The 18225-nt window shown below is 43.3% G+C and overlaps 1 protein-coding gene across 3 annotated transcripts; it reads left to right on the top strand.

Annotated features, from left to right (window-relative positions):
- Positions 1 to 30: 30 nt before the first annotated feature.
- Positions 31 to 5605, top strand: LOC119157579 (TLR adapter interacting with SLC15A4 on the lysosome-like). 3 transcript variants are annotated; one of them, XM_037408602.1, is made up of 4 exons: positions 31 to 197; positions 621 to 786; positions 1991 to 2049; positions 3915 to 5605. In XM_037408602.1, exons 2-4 carry the CDS (start codon positions 773 to 775, stop codon positions 4880 to 4882), a joined length of 1041 nt encoding a protein of 346 aa, XP_037264499.1. In that variant the 5' UTR covers positions 31 to 197; positions 621 to 772; the 3' UTR covers positions 4883 to 5605. The 3 variants fall into 3 exon arrangements, with proteins under 3 accessions (XP_037264499.1, XP_037264497.1, XP_037264496.1); XM_037408600.1 differs by having other exon boundaries at positions 1988 to 2049; XM_037408599.1 differs by lacking the exon at positions 31 to 197 and having other exon boundaries at positions 786 to 2049.
- The last annotated feature ends 12620 nt before the right edge of the window (positions 5606 to 18225 follow it).

Here is an 18225-nt window from a genome sequence, read left to right as displayed (position 1 = left end):
GCGTATGGGCTGCGGGGAGCTCGGGGCTGTTGGAATGGAGTCCTGCTGCTGCGAGTGGCAAAGCCTTGCAACAGCTGTGCTGGGGAACAGCGACCGTCAGCAGCTGCTGCTTCACCGCCACACGTGCATCAAACACCGTGTCAGGGCCGAAGTCAGGGGCGTTGCGCACATGCTGCTGTATTTCAGAAATGTGACAAGTGCGTGTGGTAATACGCACTGCTATATTAATTTTTTCCCTATACATGAATGATGCAGTCAAATATTTTTTTTTCCTTTATACATTCTCCTTTAAGTTCAGCCTCGGGATTCAGACGTGCTTGTCTTGCTGACTGGCTGCAGTCTGTTTCCAGCTTCTGAAATTACTTTGGTTCTGCCTTGCTCTGGTTTTATTTTTGTAATATTTCTATTTATTTTTGGTAAGATCTTACTAACAGAAACACATTGGCAAGATCTTATTGATAGAAATGCATTCATTTCCTTGCATATTGATGCATTTGACACCTGAGTACAACTGAGATGAAAGGTGACTTGTTTTTAATCACTCAAGACTAATTACCTAATTTGATTTCTTCCTCTCCCTCTCTCTGTTACTTTTGTGTTTTGTTGAAACTACCTCGCAGAAAACACCACCACAGCTGGCACTAATTACAAGCTCAGTGATGGAGGCAAGATTTAAAACTACATGGAATTTGAACCATCCTGTTTCCTGCCCTCCAAGACTGGGGCAGGAGTACTCTGTTGAAGTCACAGCCCCATCTAGCATGCAGAAGAAATGAATGGTGTGAGGTGATCAAAAATAATTTTAAACAACTTTTAAATATGAAATCAGTTTTATACAAATTCAGCGGGACTAAAAATGGCTTTCATTCTGGCTCTGTAAAACCAGAAGTCTTTTTTGTGAAATACAGGTGATAAGTAGGGAAGAGGAATAATTTTAGAGACTTCATTAGACCTATGTGGTCATAGTTATATCAAACCTTACATTAATTCATTTCTAAGACTCATCATTATTTAATTGCCAAAACATGTTGCACGATGGGTTGCAATCAGAATGTTGTTGTAATGTTATCTTTGCACTCTAGTTTTATTTTGCATTTGTGTCTTGCTCATATCACTACATTAAATGGTGTCTTTTTAAGATCTTTTGTCCAGTACTTGGTTGAGATTCAGCTTCTGAATTATTTATTTTTTCATCTGCAAATAAGGAAATTTAGAAAGGCATCAACAGAAAGTCTTCAAACTGTAGACTGGATCTGGTGCTGGGGGAGTGGTGTGGCTCAGTGTAGTAGCTCAGCCTCAGCTTGTGGGAGAAGGACACGCTAGCAATGCCATGGGGGCATGTCTGACGTGCCATTGAGATGGAGTTAATTTCTGAGCCCAGAGAAAGTGGCTTTGGTCAATGAGCAAAAAAAAAAGTGATCGTCCACAGCTGTCTGATTGCTACTGCTTTCAGAGGCAGATTCTCGTATTTGTGTTTTCTAGACAAATGATATTTCATCAAAATCTTGATGAAACAAAGTTGTCAACTGCTTCCCCATCAGAAGAAGGTCACAAGACTATTAATTTAACTTATTGTTTCAAAAGGGGAAATTATGTAAATAACATCGCCTCTGTAAGTCAGGTGGATATTAGAACAAAACTGAACTTCTGTAGATGGAAATGTTTAGAGGAATTGTTTCAGTTTTGAACAGCCTGGCAAAGTACAGGCACTCTGATCCTTTAGTAGTCTTTGTTGGTTTTAAATGACATTATGGCAGTTAGCAACTCATCAGCGTTGCACCACAATCGGAAACATCTCTTCTTTTTTTTTTTTAACATCCTCTTTTAGATCTAGTGTCACTTTGTATTCAAAAACCACTCACTTTTCCAGTGGGATCACTTCTGTTTTAGAAGCGAAAAAATGGGGAACTAAATCATGTGTATGGAAGGTTTTTTTCCACATAGACAGCAGTAAAGAAAGAGTATGTAAGAATCTATTCTCTTACAGCAGCTGTAGTAGGAGAGTTCTGGGCTATGTGATTATCTGCCTCTCTCACCCGACTAGGATCGGTAAGTCTGAGCTTTTTGTGCCTTTAAAAAAATTCTTATGCTTTGTTCCAGAATGCAGACACTATTTAATTTTTTTTAAAGACAGCAGTTTTGCTAAGACTGCCACGTTTTAGCTCTACACTAGCACTATGAGCATTTTCAAAGCAAAATTATTTAGCATGTAAGGGTCTAGGTACCTGTGTCCTGCTTTTCAGAAGCAAATGAGGCATGCAGCATTGCAAATTCCATTGAGGTTCAGCAAGACTGAGACTGCCAAGTACTGTTGTCTCTTTTGAAAACGGCACTTGATTTCCTAAATGCCTTAAATGCTTAAGAAAATGTTGTCCTGCTTTTTACATATGTAAATGATTCTGTAGAGAAACAGTTATGCTAATGTAACAGGCAGGGCATGGTGTACTGCCTTTCTTGTCTGCTTTGGTCTCCCTTGCAAACATACCGCAATTTCAGTGTTACCTTCAGCTTCAGGGAGGGAACAGTGCCATTCAAGCTACAAAAAAAACCCCGAAAAAGAAAAAAACCAAACGGTTGTACTGTGGCAATGTGTAAATTTAGAAGAGAAGTCGAGAAATTCCATCTCTCGAGTAATTGGAGTTTTAGAACTGGGATTAAAAATAAATGACCCTGTGCATCAAGTTTTGTTGCAAAACAAATAAGCCAGAGTATATGGTTTGGTTGCTGATAGAAGCAAATGAGTTGAGTGAGGAGGATCTTTCTGGTTATATATCAGATATCGTATTAAATTTGCAGTGGTTTCGTTTGTGCACAGAACTATCTAGTGACTGGCATGGCATTACTACTGATGTGAATTGCCAGCACTGTGAAAAGTATTGAGCCTTAGTTGTCCCTGATATAAGCGGCGTTTCTGGTGAATTTCAAACAGCGTGTCAGTACATCAAGTTGTTTGGGAGAATTATGATGTACTCTTCAGTAAAACTGCCTCATCCCTTGCCTCCCCTGTTCCAAACCATGAGAGGTGTGTGAAGGTACTTCAGAGATTATGAAGAGATTAAAAAGTCATTTGAAGAACAGAGAGGTTTTCTTGTGTTGACCTTTCCCATTCCTCCGTAAGAGGAGTGGTGATGATCTTTTCCTTAGAGAGTCTAGGTTGGACTTGGCTCTGAAGGGAAAGATTCCCATTGATTTTAACAGTAAGCAAATTGAAAAGGAATGTTAAGGAATAATTAACTGTAGCAGATTATTTTGAGACATATTGGCTAGCCTTTAATTACTCATGTGCATTTAGTGTAACTGTGGAGCCTATAGATACAGAAACATACTACTCATCACTTCACTATTAGGGAAGACAAACTAACTATATCTTTAAAAATCATCATTAAGAGGAACTCTAAAATCATTTGTGTATGTGAATTGCATTTTGGATGCAGTTTTATTAGGCCTGAAGAACTATTGGCATCTTTTGAAGATCCTTGGCACCTTGCAGGAGGGCTCAGGCCAATTCAGAATCAACCTCTAAGTCTGAATTTGATCTTGATTTCCTTCCTGTGTCACCTCTTTGGCTCTTAGAAATTGTTGTCTTTCAATGGAAAATCTTGATTTGCAACTGTTGGTAGTGATATAGACAAGTAAACTAATCTTGCTGATTTTTGTAGCTTTTCAACTAGCCACAATGCAGAAGAGATACTTAGGAACAGAAGTGATACTACAGATGAAAAACCGGGTTAATGCCCTTTCTGTGTCTTCGGAATTACTTTTGTTGACATGGTATAGAGGTTAAAATTGTAGAAAATAAAGACTAATTTTCCTTTTTCTCTAAAATATGAAAGGTGCGTTGTTCATTTTTTATTATTATTCCTCTTTGTCCAAATATGTTTGAGATACTCTGCCTGCCTGTCCTTCGCTTACAGGACCACATGGAACTCTGGTGATTAGACTGTTGCTCACGCTTGTCGTCATGCTGGCAGAAGGCATCTTAACCAGCCTCATCTATAAAGAAAGCTGTCATCAAGATAAACCTCGCAGATCTCATGCATCCAGAAAGGTTGAAGAGGGAATTTGGAGACAGAAACTTGTAGATAAACCAAAAATTAAAGGCTTTGCTGATGGATGTGAGAAGCAGAGTGAGATCTCTGCTAGGGGTAGCAAAATGGAACACAGGGGTGGTCCTCAGCGGAGATCCATACAAGAGGCACCTCCAAAAGATCAGAAAACACTTGTTAAAGGAACTGTATCGCCAGCTTTACATATCCCCAAAAGAGAGCAAAATACTGAGCAGATGGACTTGTACAGATCCTGGTCATGCAACAGTATTTATCAAAACTATCCTGACTTACATATTGGGGGAGACCGTGTGGGGGGCCATACGTGTGATTCAGGTTGTGTTTTGGACCATGTGTGTGATGAACTTCCCGATGGCCCTGTTCTGCTGTCCATAGATATTCCTCTGGGGCCGTCCCCTCTGTGTGAGCATCCCGAAAGGCCCAATATAAAATCTCTGTGTGGAGATGAAGCTGGAGATAGGAGTATCATTCTCTGTGAGGAGCCTCTTTCAAACTCCGTGCTCAACAAGTACATGGAAACAAAAGTGGCAGAGCTCTATAAACAGTTTTTTGAAGAGAACTTGACCAGGTGTGGTTCTGTAACAAACCTCCTCACTTCCAGTTTGATACGGAATAACGTGTATCAGTTAAGCTTTCAGATATCACAGGAGCAGAGTATAGAGACGTCAAAAGCCAGAGAAGTGCTCTTGCACTCTTTAGCTTTGTTTAGTTTGCACACTACCCATAGAAATAGCTCTGAATTTAGTACTCCAAGCTTACAGATCTCAAACCCAGCATGCATGAAAAAGAGTGGCAGGATGCAGTTTACATCGTGACTGATGTACTTAGCTGAAGAGATGAATGTGGTTAGGAATGAATATTTCACTCTAAGGATTAGGTTGGGAAATGAAAACATTTACACACTACAGACTTTTTCAAATAAATATATTAAGGCTTAAACCATGCTTTGTTAGCAAAGGAAGTACAGGTCTCTTCTTTTCTTCTAATAAAGAATTTGAAATGAATTTATCTCAAAAATGCTAGTCAGCCATATTTTTATGTCCTTCTCCTAGGACCCTTGGCTTACTAATTGTAGTCATGTATCATCGGATTTATTTCTGCAAGACAAATCAATCAAGACGTGCTGGTAAAACTTTGCTCTGTGAGACTGAGCCAGCCAGTGAGAGTCACGTTGTCTATTTTGGACTTTGGGCTATAGAGTTGAAGGCCAAGTTTTGGATATTCGGGTTCAAATTTTGTTCCTTGAAAAGCTTGATCACAGTGGCTGAAAAAATGTTTCTTTGGTTTGAAAATCTTGTCAGCAGATGGAGGTGTTCAGGACTCTGGATTATTATGTATATATTATCACACACAGGAAATATATCAACGTGGCACATGAGTGCAGATGCCGATATTGTTGCATAGGTATGTTTGTACTGCATAGGTGGAGTATGCTACCATGAAAATCAAGGTGAAATTGTTGATCAACATTGTGAAAGTACTTAATTTTCTGTAATAAATGTTTTTCTTTTAAATAAATCCCGACCTTTTCAATGAAATCTGCACGGTTTTCTGTCAGTACATTGCTGGTTTATGTTCTATTTGCATTTTTAGTAAATGGACTCTGCTTTTATTTCCTTGGAAGTGAAGCACCTGCAGCCTCAGCAAGCTAAGACAACTGCAACATTCCTGAAAAGCCAGTGCAAGCTTTCTTCACCTTGGTTTGGAAACTTAAATGCAGATTTTGATATGGAAACTTTGTTAAATTGCTTTCAAACTCATTGTCTTGCTTTTCTGTTAATTCTCAGTATTTCAACTGGAAATTAATCACTCTGTCACCAGTGTAAAATGATGAATTACTTAGGCTGCTACCTGGTCTGCAGAAGCTTTCTTCTGGTAAGGAAACCTCTTCCCTTCCACTGTGACTGAGTAGTTTGACATGCCTGCAGTTCTGAGTTTGCAATCGTGAAATCCCAATCCAAAATCTAGCAACAAACTGTTTCTATAAGTGTAAGCTTCCCAAATGCACGCTGGCATGCCAGTGACATCATTCTGCCTGGGTCCTGATGCCCCTCAAGGCACAGGTATGGGACACGGTGTAAAGCAGAGCTGCTTGGGGAAGCTTGCTCCGAAACAGCTAATGTAAACCCGAACCTTCCTTGCCTTTGAGACGCATCTTTTAACCTCTGATGCATAATACGCATTTTTTTACATGTTTGTCAACCCTCTTAAGAGAATGCAAAGGATCTGGTGATCTCTAGGTAATAATTCATCAAATGCAATTTTTTACATGTTTGTAAATGAAGGCCCTTGGCATCCAATCAGTCCTTTGAAGAGATCAAAGTTGTTGGGGTTTTGATGGCTTATTTTGCTTTTTTTCTTTGTTTGTTTAAATCCAGCATCTTAAGTTGTTGGGCATTTTTAAAAATAATCTCTGAGCTGGCATTTACAATTAAAATATCCGTAGGCTTGAAAGAATGCCTCAGAACATTGAGAAGACAGGAATTCACAAGGGATTCACCTGGAAGCTCTTTATTCAAGTAATTTAGCTTATGAATTAGTTGTATTTACTGTAATAGGAACTGTGTGATGGGGCTTTGGGTTAAAATTGTGTCTGTTTTGGCCTATACAGAGAAGGAAATTTGCAGAAGAAAGGCGAAGTGGACCCGTAGTCAGCTGTACCTGTGTAAAGGCTGCACCTTGGTGGCTGGGGCTTTTGGAGGAGGAGGGTGCGACCGCCGCTGTGTGCGTCACGGCACGTGTTGTCAAACAGCCTGCTAAATACAGCACTGTGCATACTGGAAAGGGAACTACAAAACTTTTGGGTATCTTAAAGATTTTTTATTTTTTTTAACCTTTCCTGATGCCTTGCAATGTCGTTTGGGATGGGTGGAACTTAAGCGCACAGCTCAATGAATCTATGTACGTAACGTTTAACACACGCTGGGGTGGCAGCACGTGGGTTTAGTGTGGTATGTGTGCTGAAGTTTGAGGTCAAACCTCGAAGGTCTGAAATCAAACAGAAACCAGCTGGCCAACGAGGCTGCTCAGCCTGATGGGTGGTGGTGAGTGAGCCTGTCTAAGCGTCGAGCCAATGCAGCGTCTGAGCGGAGCAAACACCCCTGGTTTTGGGGTGTTTCCCCGCTTTTTATACACTTTCATCTGGGAGCTGTAGGAAGATGGGCGCTTTGCTTCTCTTGAACTGTCTTGAAAGCTGCGTATGCTTTTCTCTGCCTTTAAAAATCCTATTCCTGCTCTTTGTCATCTTGAGTGCCCAGCTTTCAATGGGTTACTTTGGCAGGCAGCCTTCAATCTGAGGTAGCTTTTTCTGTGATAGTGTTGTGGCAGGATGGGGGTTTCCAGAGGGGTGAAGGAAAAGAGGGATTGCTGTAGTTTGGTGACCAGCAGGATTGGGAAGAACCTGCTCCTGCAGGGAAAAGCGATGTGGGTGGCCAAAGTAAGAACCTGTCTCCTGATCGAAATGACAGGCAAACACAATTCCTGCTGAGTATGTAGCAAATAATTAAATAAAATCAGACTCATACGTGTCCAAGACCTAGGTGAACATCCTTGCCTGATCAAAAATTCCCATTGATCTTAGTGGTGCAAGGAGCAAAGTAATACTGAAACTAGTCCTTGTTTTTTAAGAGGAAGATAGGGAAGGATGCTTTGCTTTTACTGTGCATTGCCCTAATTCCACGTGTGTCTCAATCCCCTTCTCAGCATTCCAAATCAAGTTGGGAGTCCTTTGGAAGAGGCGAAATGACTTTACTAAATTCTGGAGGAGTCCAGAGTAGGCAGCGTTCTGAAGTCTTCCTTGGTAGAGGGGCAGAGAATAAGTTAACTGAGGGTGAGAGGAAAAATACTCCAAAGGGCATCACTAACCAAAGGGTTTGCAATTAACCATAGAATAAAGTGCTCTGTGGCATTTGTGCTGCCTTGCCCTAGCCTTTGATTTCCCCTGGGATGTATTTATAGTTCGAACTAAAGTCTTAAAAGAAGTTAATTGCGCAAGGTGCTTCCTCAGGAAATATGCGAGTCAGAGTTTAAAGCTGGGGTCTGGACTCCGGTCGTTTTTCTGTCCTGAGAAACGCGTTCGGGGAGACCTGCTCTCCCTCCTGCTAACCCCAGCCCCCGGCCCCAGATATTGAAGCCAGCTGCGGCTTCAACACTGACCAAGCCGCTGAGCACCATCAGCTGCTGGGGTGGTGGCCCTGCTTCTCCCGTCACCATCAAAGAAACAGAGTGACAGAAGAGAGTATGGAAATGAATATTCCGTATTTGGCAGAATCCAAGGTTACTGCAAAGCTGCGTCCGTCCCACACCTTTCCAGGACTGGTTACAGAACCTGGTTTTGAGTTACTGTTTTCAAATACATGGACAATTTTAGCTAGAATGAAAAGAAAACACAGCACAACAAGCAATGTGATGAGAAAAGCTTGCTATCTGTAGCCTTTATTATAATTACAGCCAGTGTTACAGCGTGATGGAGGCGAGAAGTGTGCTATATAATTCCTGAGAGCAGCTCTGCTGAACCCAGCCGTACCGTGGATACAGCTGAAGCCAGGATACGTCTCGCACCTGTAAGGATAATACATGGCTTTATTGCAGGCATGCTTCTGGGCTTCATTTTTCTAACAGAAAAACATAAGGTGACCTAGTTTTTAGAATTTTAATAAATAAACAGTACTTAGCACAGTAACACTTGTTTTAGCAGTGCAAGGGAAGATGTAGATAAATGCACGTTGGTAATGTGAAGCACCACAAATGATATTTTTTTAAGGATGCTATGTGGTTTCGCCTGTGGAAAAGTGTCGTCTGGGTACTTTTTCCACCCTGTGTTTGTTACTCTGGTTTAATCCAAAACTTAAATAACTTCTCAAAATTAACTTCTCTTTGTAGGAAGATACCTGCAGTGTTGCTGCAGAATACATTTTAGGAGCAAAATCTGCTAATTTCTGGAAAGATGAGACATATGTTTATTGCTCAGTTACTATTTTTATTTCAATGCAATTTTAATTGACATGTTTCAATCCATGAGATGCTTTGGATTTATTTCTATTTGAAAGATACGAAGTCCCATTCTGAATTTAAGTGAGGAAAACTCCATCAGCTGCACTGAAGCTGTGCCTGTTTTCACTAGCAGGAAGAGCTCTGTGAACTCAAATTGCATAAGGAAAATCCCTTAAAAGGTGTGCTTTCCCAGACTCCTGAAGGACAGCAGATGTGTTTTATTACAAATGAAAGCAGTGCCGAATTTTACAGGTCAGACATATAAAACCACATTCTGGCTGGTGGTTATTTTTATCCACATGCCAGAAAATCTGAAATTGAAGGAGAAATGCTGGCAGGGAATTTTTTACTTTCATACCCGGTTCTGATTCCTTGTTGCCACAGAAAAACATTCATCAGGTGCTGGGACCAGGACCCTGGAGTAAGCTGGGCTTTTTAGCTAATTATAGCCAATTAACTGAGACCTGTAGTTGGGATATCATTCCCCAGCCTGCTCTCTGCTGTGGGAAATGAGCCCCTACAGAAGGTGACTTAATCTACCTGGGTGTTTAATCAGGATTTTTACATGCCAGATCATTGTTAACAATTTTGCTGGTATCTATTCAATAGTCAAATGATGATACCTAGTGGTGGTTTCCTTTAGTACCTTTTAGTTCAGGATTTCCAGAGCTTTGCAACCATTTTGCAAATAAATCCTAAAGTCCACCTCTCTTTGGAGGGAGGATTATTTCCCACAAAAAGGATGCCCAGGTGTGCAGAATAACAGCTTCCATCAGCTGATGTTCTTATATTCTGCAGGTTAAAATCTAGAAAGATGGTAATCCAGCTTTTCCTCCGCTAGTTTATGCATGAAATCGAAATACTGATTTTTTAATTTCTGTTTTGCTCCTGTTTTACAAGTTTCCAACGTTTAGCGTGTTTGATTTTAATTAACCCATTTTTCTTTACCAGAAGATCCTTACCACTTAATTCCTGCCTGAGTTAATTTATTTGTGATAACCCCATCAATCTATTCGGAATATAAATCACCTGTGTGGGCCAGCAGCCACTTGGTGCTGAGCTGCTAACAGATTCTGCTACTGCTACGTCCTGGCTGCCTGCAGGCTTCGAGTGGAGATGGAAGAGTTTGGTATTGACCTGTGAATCCCAGGAGGCCAAAGACCCACCTTCCTCGTGCCTCCTGTCCCAGGCAGGGATTGCAGATGTTCCCCCGTGGCACGAGGGCTGTGCTCTGGGGAAGACTGGAGGGGCAGCTGGTACAGCAGCACAAGTCGGGGTGATTTGTGCATCAATCGGCACCGTGACTGTCCGGAGCTGAAACTTGCACAGACGTGCTGGGGCTTTTTTGTTGACTGTGTCTATCAGGGCTTTATTTTGCTTGGGATGCTTGTTTGGGGCTTGCTTCCAGGAAGAAAATTTGACTCTGTTGTTAAAATCTTGTTAAATTGCTGTTTCTTGTGAATAATCTGGCATCTTGTCACTTTTCTTGGGGGTTTATTTGCTGATGTTTGTTGAAGTGCTGAAAGACAAGTGAGCAAGGAGCTGAGGAGCTTCACCTGGTGAAGGATAATGGCGGGGAACCAGAAGAGCTGTGTCTTTAAAAGCAGCAGCAGAAGCAGCATTAAGACTCACAGGCTTTTTCCATGTCTCATTAACTCTGCTTTTCCTTGAGGGTAAGTGGAAGCAGCATCTTTCCTAAATATAGCTCTGACTATGTAAAATTGAAATACGTGGCTCTGAACTCTGTGAAACTCTATATTGGGAATATAAACTCTGCTGTCCCGGTGGGCTGGGGCGGGGGCTGCTCCGCCTGGGGAAGGGAAGGCTCCGGGGAGACCTTCTGGCACCTTCCAGTACCTGAAGGGGCCGACAAGAAAGCTGGGGAGGGGCTTTGTACGGGGGGGTGCAGTGACAGGGCGGGGGGGAATGGCTCTAAGCTGACCGAGGGCAGACTTAGGGCAGATACTGGGAAGAAATTCTTCCCCGTGAGGGCGGCGCTGGCAGAGGCTGCCCAGAGCAGCTGTGGGTGCCCCATCCCTGGGGGTGCTCAGGGCCAGGCTGGACGGGGCTGGGGGCAACCTGGGCTGGTGGGAGGTGTCCCTGCCCCTGGCGGGGGTTGGGGCTCGGGGGGCTGTCAGCTCCCTCCCAGCCCAAACCAGGCTGTGGTTGTTTGCTCCGTCCATCGGCAGTGCTGGCAATTCAGCCAGCCCTGGGTTACAGGTTTATTTTGGCAGTGTCACCGCAGCTGAATTGATCCCAAAGGGGGCTGCTGGCTTTAATGTCCCTCTGCTGTTTCTGTGGGACTGGACTTCCGAGCTTTGCTGTGAACGCGGAGTGTTATTCCTCGGAGCTGAGGTGCTTCACTTTACGTTAAGCAGCACGGTGTGGCTCTAACTCACTCTCACGCCTCTGCATCAGGCTTTTCTGCAAACTCTCAGGTCCTGCTGTACCCAGCTGTAGGAAGCCCCACATAGATTTCCCAAGTTCTAAGACACAGCATATGCTTAGAGTTCCCTGTGATAGAAATGCACCCACAGAGCATTGCTGATGTGTAAGCTCTGACTCACTATTTAGTGCTCCTTGATGCTTCTCAAAAAAATTCTTGTTTTGTGCAATAATATAACTCACTATGCGATGCTGCTGTTTTTTTCTCACTCTCCATCTGTAGTGAGTATACACTTCTGCTTTCCATTGCCAAATTTCTAAGACACTGACCATTTACTTGCTCCGTCCATTGCTCAACCTTATAAAGCTGATGTTTCAATCTGAGATGTAACAAAAGTTAACAAAGAAGAGTGAGTTAAACCCCAGACTCATGCCTGCTGTTGCTCATTTTGTGTACGTAAACTGTTACTGATTTGTTTCAAAATAGCAACATTTGTGAACTTAATGGAACAAGGAACATAACTGCAAAGTAGTTTCCAAAAAATCTTGGCTTGAAGTTTTAAGTTAACAAGTTTTGTTCATTCTTATTCCTCTTTCCTGTTAGCTGAATTGCAAAAAACTGGAATAGAAAATGAAAACATTAATGTTGCAGATGCAAAAATTGTGCAAGTTAGACTGTAAAATAATATGATTGGGTGTTTGCTGGTGGCGATTGCATGCTCAGAGAAGGAACTGGCACAACTCTGTTTCCCCTTGCTAACCATGCACCGCTGGAACCCAGCTATCAAACATAAAGTACAGGTCACTGGTCACAGGCAATGCCATTGCATCGAAATGGCTTTTGGCCAGATCTATTGAATATTTTTATGTAACAAATACATCCTAGGAAGTAACCACCTGCCTATGTTTATTCCACAAAAAGAAAGCAAAGGCTACGTTCAGCAGATAAAGGACTTTCTCTAAAGTAGACCCCTCCTAACAGAGCATCTCCAGCCTACCTTGGAGTATGTGGGGCCAGAGTGTGGGTGTCCAGAGTGAGCTGTGTGGTGCTCAGTAAGTCAATAAATGGGGACCAATCTCCACCCAGAGTTGAACTCTGTAAATTAAAATATCCATATAGCTAGTAAATACAGAATCCTCAGGAGGCACAATGTGCTCACCCCTCTGAGGTGAAGAATTATTGTGTGTGTGTATGATCTACTGTGACTTTATTACAAGGCACGTGGGAAATAAGGAGGTGACAGCCAACATGGCTCCACTAAGGGCAAATCACGCCTGAAAAATTTGGTGGCCTTCTACGATGGGGTTACAGTGCTGGTGGGTAAGGGAAGAGTGACCAGTGTCATCTCCCTAGATGATCCTGAAGGTCCCTTCCAACCCAAACCGTCCCATGGCTTTATTGCCAGTCACAAGCTTATTGCAGGTGGCACTGCAGTTTGCCTGCTGAAATCACGGTGATCCCCAGGGCCGTTTTCCTCTTTGGCTCTTGCTTTATTTTGGGATTACAGAACTGTCATGACCACACACCATGACAGCAGTAATACTCAGCGTTTGGTTTGTCCAGGCCTGCGTATTTTCCCAGTGGGCGGTTAGCAGTTTGGACTGGGGAAGGAAGGGTTGAGTAAGCTGGCAGAAAAAGGTGAGCGAGAAGAATTTCTTCCCTCCACCCTTGCGGAGGCTGGTGTGAGTGTGAGGGGAAGCCCCCAGAGCCGTGATGGAGGGGGAGCAGCTGGCAGCCCTCCCCTCCCCAGCAGCCAGACCACAGCTGGGGAAAGGATGGAGCTCATCCCAGCAGGACAGCTTCCTGCAAGGGGTTTGTTCCTTGCACCGTGAAATACCTTCCAGCCTTGTTATGTGTAATACCTGAGGCCAGAGCAGGAAAAATCTTTGGCTATGCCCTCATGAGGAGGGCTTGAAGGATCTTAGGAAGCCCCATTGGTTTGGGCACCTAATTAATGAGGAACAACTGCCATGTCATTGTTGATTCTGCTGGCTGGGCTCAGCCTTTGGGTCTCAGACTGACCCACTGTACCACACCGTGACCTGGAGAGTTATTTTTTTTGGTACAGATTTAAGGACTTTAGTTTGATCATGTAAAAAGTAATGAGTCTTAAAAGTATGATTTAGTGGAAGAAATCTCATACCACCACTTGAGTATGAATCTGAGCTGCAGTTGTTTGAGTTCTGGATTTGTCTCTAGGTATTAGAAGTTTGGACTTTTAATCAGAAAAGCGGTTTGTAGATTATCAAAAAGGACAAGTATTATTGTTTTATTGTGGCCACAGTTACAGGCTTCTCCTGTTATAACGATGAAGAAAAAATTAGACCATTCCATGTACCGGTCATTTAAGCAATTGCTCAAAGAGCTCAAGCTGGTTTTGACAAAAACAATCTGAACAGAAGTCGGTGCCAAAATGATTAAAGTGGTACTTGGTCTGGGATTACCCTATAGGAATTCTTTAAGGCCATGCTAATTAGGCAGTTGTTAAATGTAAAGCTGTAACACAGCCAATTTGCAAGTCTGCTGCGGGGAGCACAACCAGGCTGCTGTGCTGACAGGGAGAGCGGGATGGAAGCTATATGGAAGCTGTATGGAAGAAGAGTAGGTGCTCAGTGAGGAGACTATGGATCTTCTGGATCGTCCTAATATTGGTATGGGAGGGACTATTAGTTAAACTCTGTCCGTTTAGGCAAGGTGAAACCATCAGTGGTAAAGCTGTGATTTTCAAGCTGGAGAAATGTTAGGCAATAAACCACAGAGTTTGTATCCAGCACTGTGTGCATCTTCTGCAGCTCCCTGGTGGGGAGGGGGAGAGTGTCTCACTCTTTTGATTTATTCTTCTTTACTCATTTCTTATTAATATTACATTTGCTCAATGGATTTTTTAATTCAGGTTCTCATTGAAACCAGATTTGTGAATGAAGTTGCTGATGTTAAATTAAATGTACGTTCCTGCCTGGGTTCAATGGGGTGCCAGTGAGTTCAGCAGCGTGTCAATCCATCCAGCTCCCTGCAATGCAAAGTGAGTTTCTCAACACATCGATGGGCTGTGATATGCCACCCCCCCACTCGCCCCACCCCCCATGCTTTGGCTTTGGATTTTAAGGGGTTTTCCATTCCTGCTGTCCAGAATAGCTGCAAGTGTGATCTTTCCCAGCAAGGGAAGTGTGACAAGGGCTTGGGTTAATTTCAGTTTTGATTAAATCTTCTTGCTAAACTGCCTGCCTGCTTGACCCGTGCTCTGTTTGCTCGCAGGCTTGTGTATGGGTGGCAATATGTGCTCTTCTGTCCTGGCTTCTTCAGAAAGATCTGTATTTTGTGCGCAGTCTTCACTGGGCATATTAAAATGTAATGGAAAATGTAGGCAATGAGGAGGAGAAGCTGAAAAATAAGGTGATTATATGTGAAAACAGAAGCAGTTTCCATTCTGATGGGGGGAAAAAGAGATTTTGCATGTTCATAAATGAGAATGGCTTTCTTCTTCCGATTTTAGCCAATGCATGTAAACAAATGGCTGTTCTGATGACAGTGGGAAAAATCATATTCACATACCAAACGTAGGTATCATTAACATTTATATTTTATCATTTGACAAGCTGACTAGGTGAAGTGTATGGATAACTTTTTGGGAGCTTTGCTATGTGCCCCTCCTTCAGCTTTTGTCAGAGCGCTGGATCTGTTACAGCGCAGACCCAGCTCAGATGAGGATGCGTATCTGGATTTTTGCTTGGGATGGAGAAAAACCAAACTGCCATCCCTATTTAGCTTTTTTGAAGAAGTTTCTGGCTATTAATCTGCTTGTGGAGTGGGATGCTTTTAACGAATCTCTTGGCTGCTTTGTGCAAAAAGGAAGCTTTGTGGGTTTTTTTGGGTAAGAGGGGAAAAAAAGGTTTGCTTCAAAGAAGGGGGTGGGAAAGGTGATAACACTGAAACATCATGTGGGTGATCTCTAGACGAGATACACAGAGTGTGGCATGGCACACGAAGGCTTTCCCCATAGGGAGCCAAGAGCTCCCGCAGGGATAATCCACTGAGTTACCTCTGGGGCTGGTGGTGGACGGAAGGTGAGCGTTCCCTGGGGGGAAAGGGTGGAAACCATGTTGCTGCTGAGAACTGTGAGAGGAGAAATTGATTGCTCTGCCGTGCCTGGAGTGTCGAAGCCAAATAGTCCTGGAAATGGGTGTAGGGTAGGTAAGGGGTTGGGGTCTGCTGGCGGTTTTTGAAGAGTGGGGAGCTGTGGGGAGCAGGCTTGTCCCAGCAGTGGTAACGCAGTCGGGGCCCAGATTGTTTCTGGAGCGTGGGGGGGCGGCGGGGGCAGAAGGGGTGCGGCGGGGGGAGAGCAGCTCGCTGGGCTGGGGGCTGCGGGGAGCGGTGGCCGTGGCGTTTGGGTGGGGGTGAGTAGCTCGGAGGAGCGCGGCGGTGCCTCGGCCACCCTAGGGAGACCACGAAGTTGGGCAGCCCGCGGGGACGAGCGTGGGCCGCTAGGGAAGCAGGTTCCCCCTGAGCGTGCCCCGGGCCCCTGAGGGGCGTCTGCGTGAAGAGAAAACACAAACCACCCTGAGAATGCACACAGCGGCTCTGTGTTTAAATAATTTCTGGAAATACTAAACTTTCCTAGTATAAAAATAGAAAAGGAATGCTTAGCCTGTCTGAGGTCAGTAAACACCGCGAGTACTTGTTTGAAACCCTCTTCGTTCTCGGCGCAGACCGCGATCCAGAGGTAGAGCTGCCCTGGCTGACGGCAGCCCTGGCGCTCCCGCGTTCGTGCGGTGCCGCAGCTCTGGCGTTTCTTTGTATGCAAAAAGCAAGGTTTTCTTCTGTGAAGGAAGAAGTAATTCTACCAGGATTACCTGAATCCTACTGAATACTGGAAATCGGCGGGAGTCCCAGTGGTGGGAAATCCTGCAATCCCTTTGCACGGAGGGGAAGACAGCCGACGCGTGTTGAGCTTGGCGCAGTTTTTGAGAGGATTATACTGTGATTCTTTGTGCTGGGTATTTCTGGGAGGCCCCGATCCGATGTAGGATTTTCAGGTGTTACTAACCATAAGCTGTGAAACCTTGAGCCCTTGTAGTTGAGTAAATGCTTAAATGCTTTCTTGATTTGAGGCCCGAATAATATGGAAAGTCTTTGTGATACCATAGCTAAAAGGTACACAACAGATTATTTTCCTTTCCCCTATATAAGGCACAAACTTATTCAAAGTTATCTTTTATCATTTTCAGTAGTTGATATATGAATTTCAAGAGGTGATGAAAACTGAGATTTACCTTTTTTGTGTGTGTGTGTTAAATGATACATGCATACATAGCGAGTTAGAGTGCCCTTAGAGGTAATTATACATCAGGAAGGTAAGAGAAAAGATTTCACACCTTTCCTTTTGCTCTCAAAGTAAGTAAAGAAAAATAATTTGTTGTAAGAAGTTAAAATAATAAATTTTAACGTTTTTATTGTAGGAGCCTGAATTCTGGTCCCTGTCACCGTATCACATGACACTTTGTTCTTCTCATAATCCTCTTCATTCCAGCAGGAGCAAGGGACCCATCAATGCAATTATGGGGATTAGAATCTAGCCCGGAAACCTAGAAATGTGGGAAAGCACTTTAGAGCAGAAAAAATGAAAGCTTGTCAATAAATGTATGATCAAATGGTACTCACATTAAAAAGCGGTTCAATAATATCAATAGTTATTACAAGAGGAACAACACGTATTCTGTTGTCATAGAACTCTAGAAAAACGTTTTGTCTTTGGCTTTTGGTTTATTTACGACTAATATGTAATGAACAGGCATACGTATAAGAATTGAAGGGAAGTTACAAGCTCATTTCTATAGAACTTCAGGGTAAAACAGTGCAAAGCTGAAAAATGAAAAGTTTCAAAATTCTAAAATCAAACTTGAAGGTTCTCACTGTAATGAAATACAATGTCCAAAATATTTATGAAGAGTCTTTTGTTGTCCTTGCGCAGGTCTAGGCAGAGCAAGCCGGCAATTAGAGCGATGAGAAGGAGAACTGGGTATTCAGGGAGGTGTGTGAAGGTCTGCAGGATGAACGCCGGGCTGCAGAGAGGCTGCGCTGACCCATCTGCGTGCAGCTTGTGTGGGCTGCTACGCTCGCCACAGAAAGGAGCGGAGAAGAAAACAAGTGAAACGGGTTCGTTAAAACCCCTGCACGGGGGGCTGGCCCAGGCTCTGTGCCCCTCGGTTAACATTTATATCTTTTTCTGAAGAACCACGGTTGGTTTGCTCCCTTCAGAGAGCTTTGGTGAGCAGTTGAGGTCAACCAGTGCGCATGCGTGTCTGTCCGCTCCAGCTGATCACTGGCTTAGTCCTTAAGGTCCTGGTTTCATAAGCTGACTTTGTTTGAAAAATGGAGCATATTTTAGTGTTAGCCTCTCTGTTGACCTTCCTCAAATCCTGTCCCAATTCTATTGGTTTGTTTTTTTCTGGTTCCATTATCAAGTAGATATTGATTCTACGCACAAAAAGATTTTCCAGGCGGTGCCATTGAGCTCCCCACTTCAGGTCTTTATTTTTTTTCCCTACAAGGTGCAAACATTTCAATTTTGGCTTAAGGTAAATGTAAGTGAATATTAACATTCTTGCTTTTTTCCTGAGAATAGCAGAAATCAAAGTGGCTCATTTGAGGGTGGAGGGGAAGGGGGGGTTGGCAGAACTCCTCTGCCATCCCACCAAATCGAACAAGTCTTCAAACGCCCAAATTCAGCACCAAACATTTCAGCAGAAAGAGGAAATATGATGGCTTGGCATGCAAGCACAG

The sequence above is a fragment of the Falco rusticolus genome, chromosome 14, assembly GCF_015220075.1.
Source record: "Falco rusticolus isolate bFalRus1 chromosome 14, bFalRus1.pri, whole genome shotgun sequence".
Classification (NCBI taxonomy): domain Eukaryota; kingdom Metazoa; phylum Chordata; class Aves; order Falconiformes; family Falconidae; genus Falco; species Falco rusticolus.
This window is presented reverse-complemented; position numbering and strand designations above follow the sequence as displayed.

Coding starts and splice junctions, on each gene's coding strand:
- LOC119157579 (XM_037408599.1), top strand. CDS start 1,743: ATGACATTATGGCAGTTAGCAACTCATCAGCGTTGCACCACAATCGGA. Junction 2,050..3,914: donor CTCTCACCCGACTAGGATCG/GTAAGTCTGAGC, acceptor CTTCGCTTACAG/GACCACATGGAACTCTGGTG.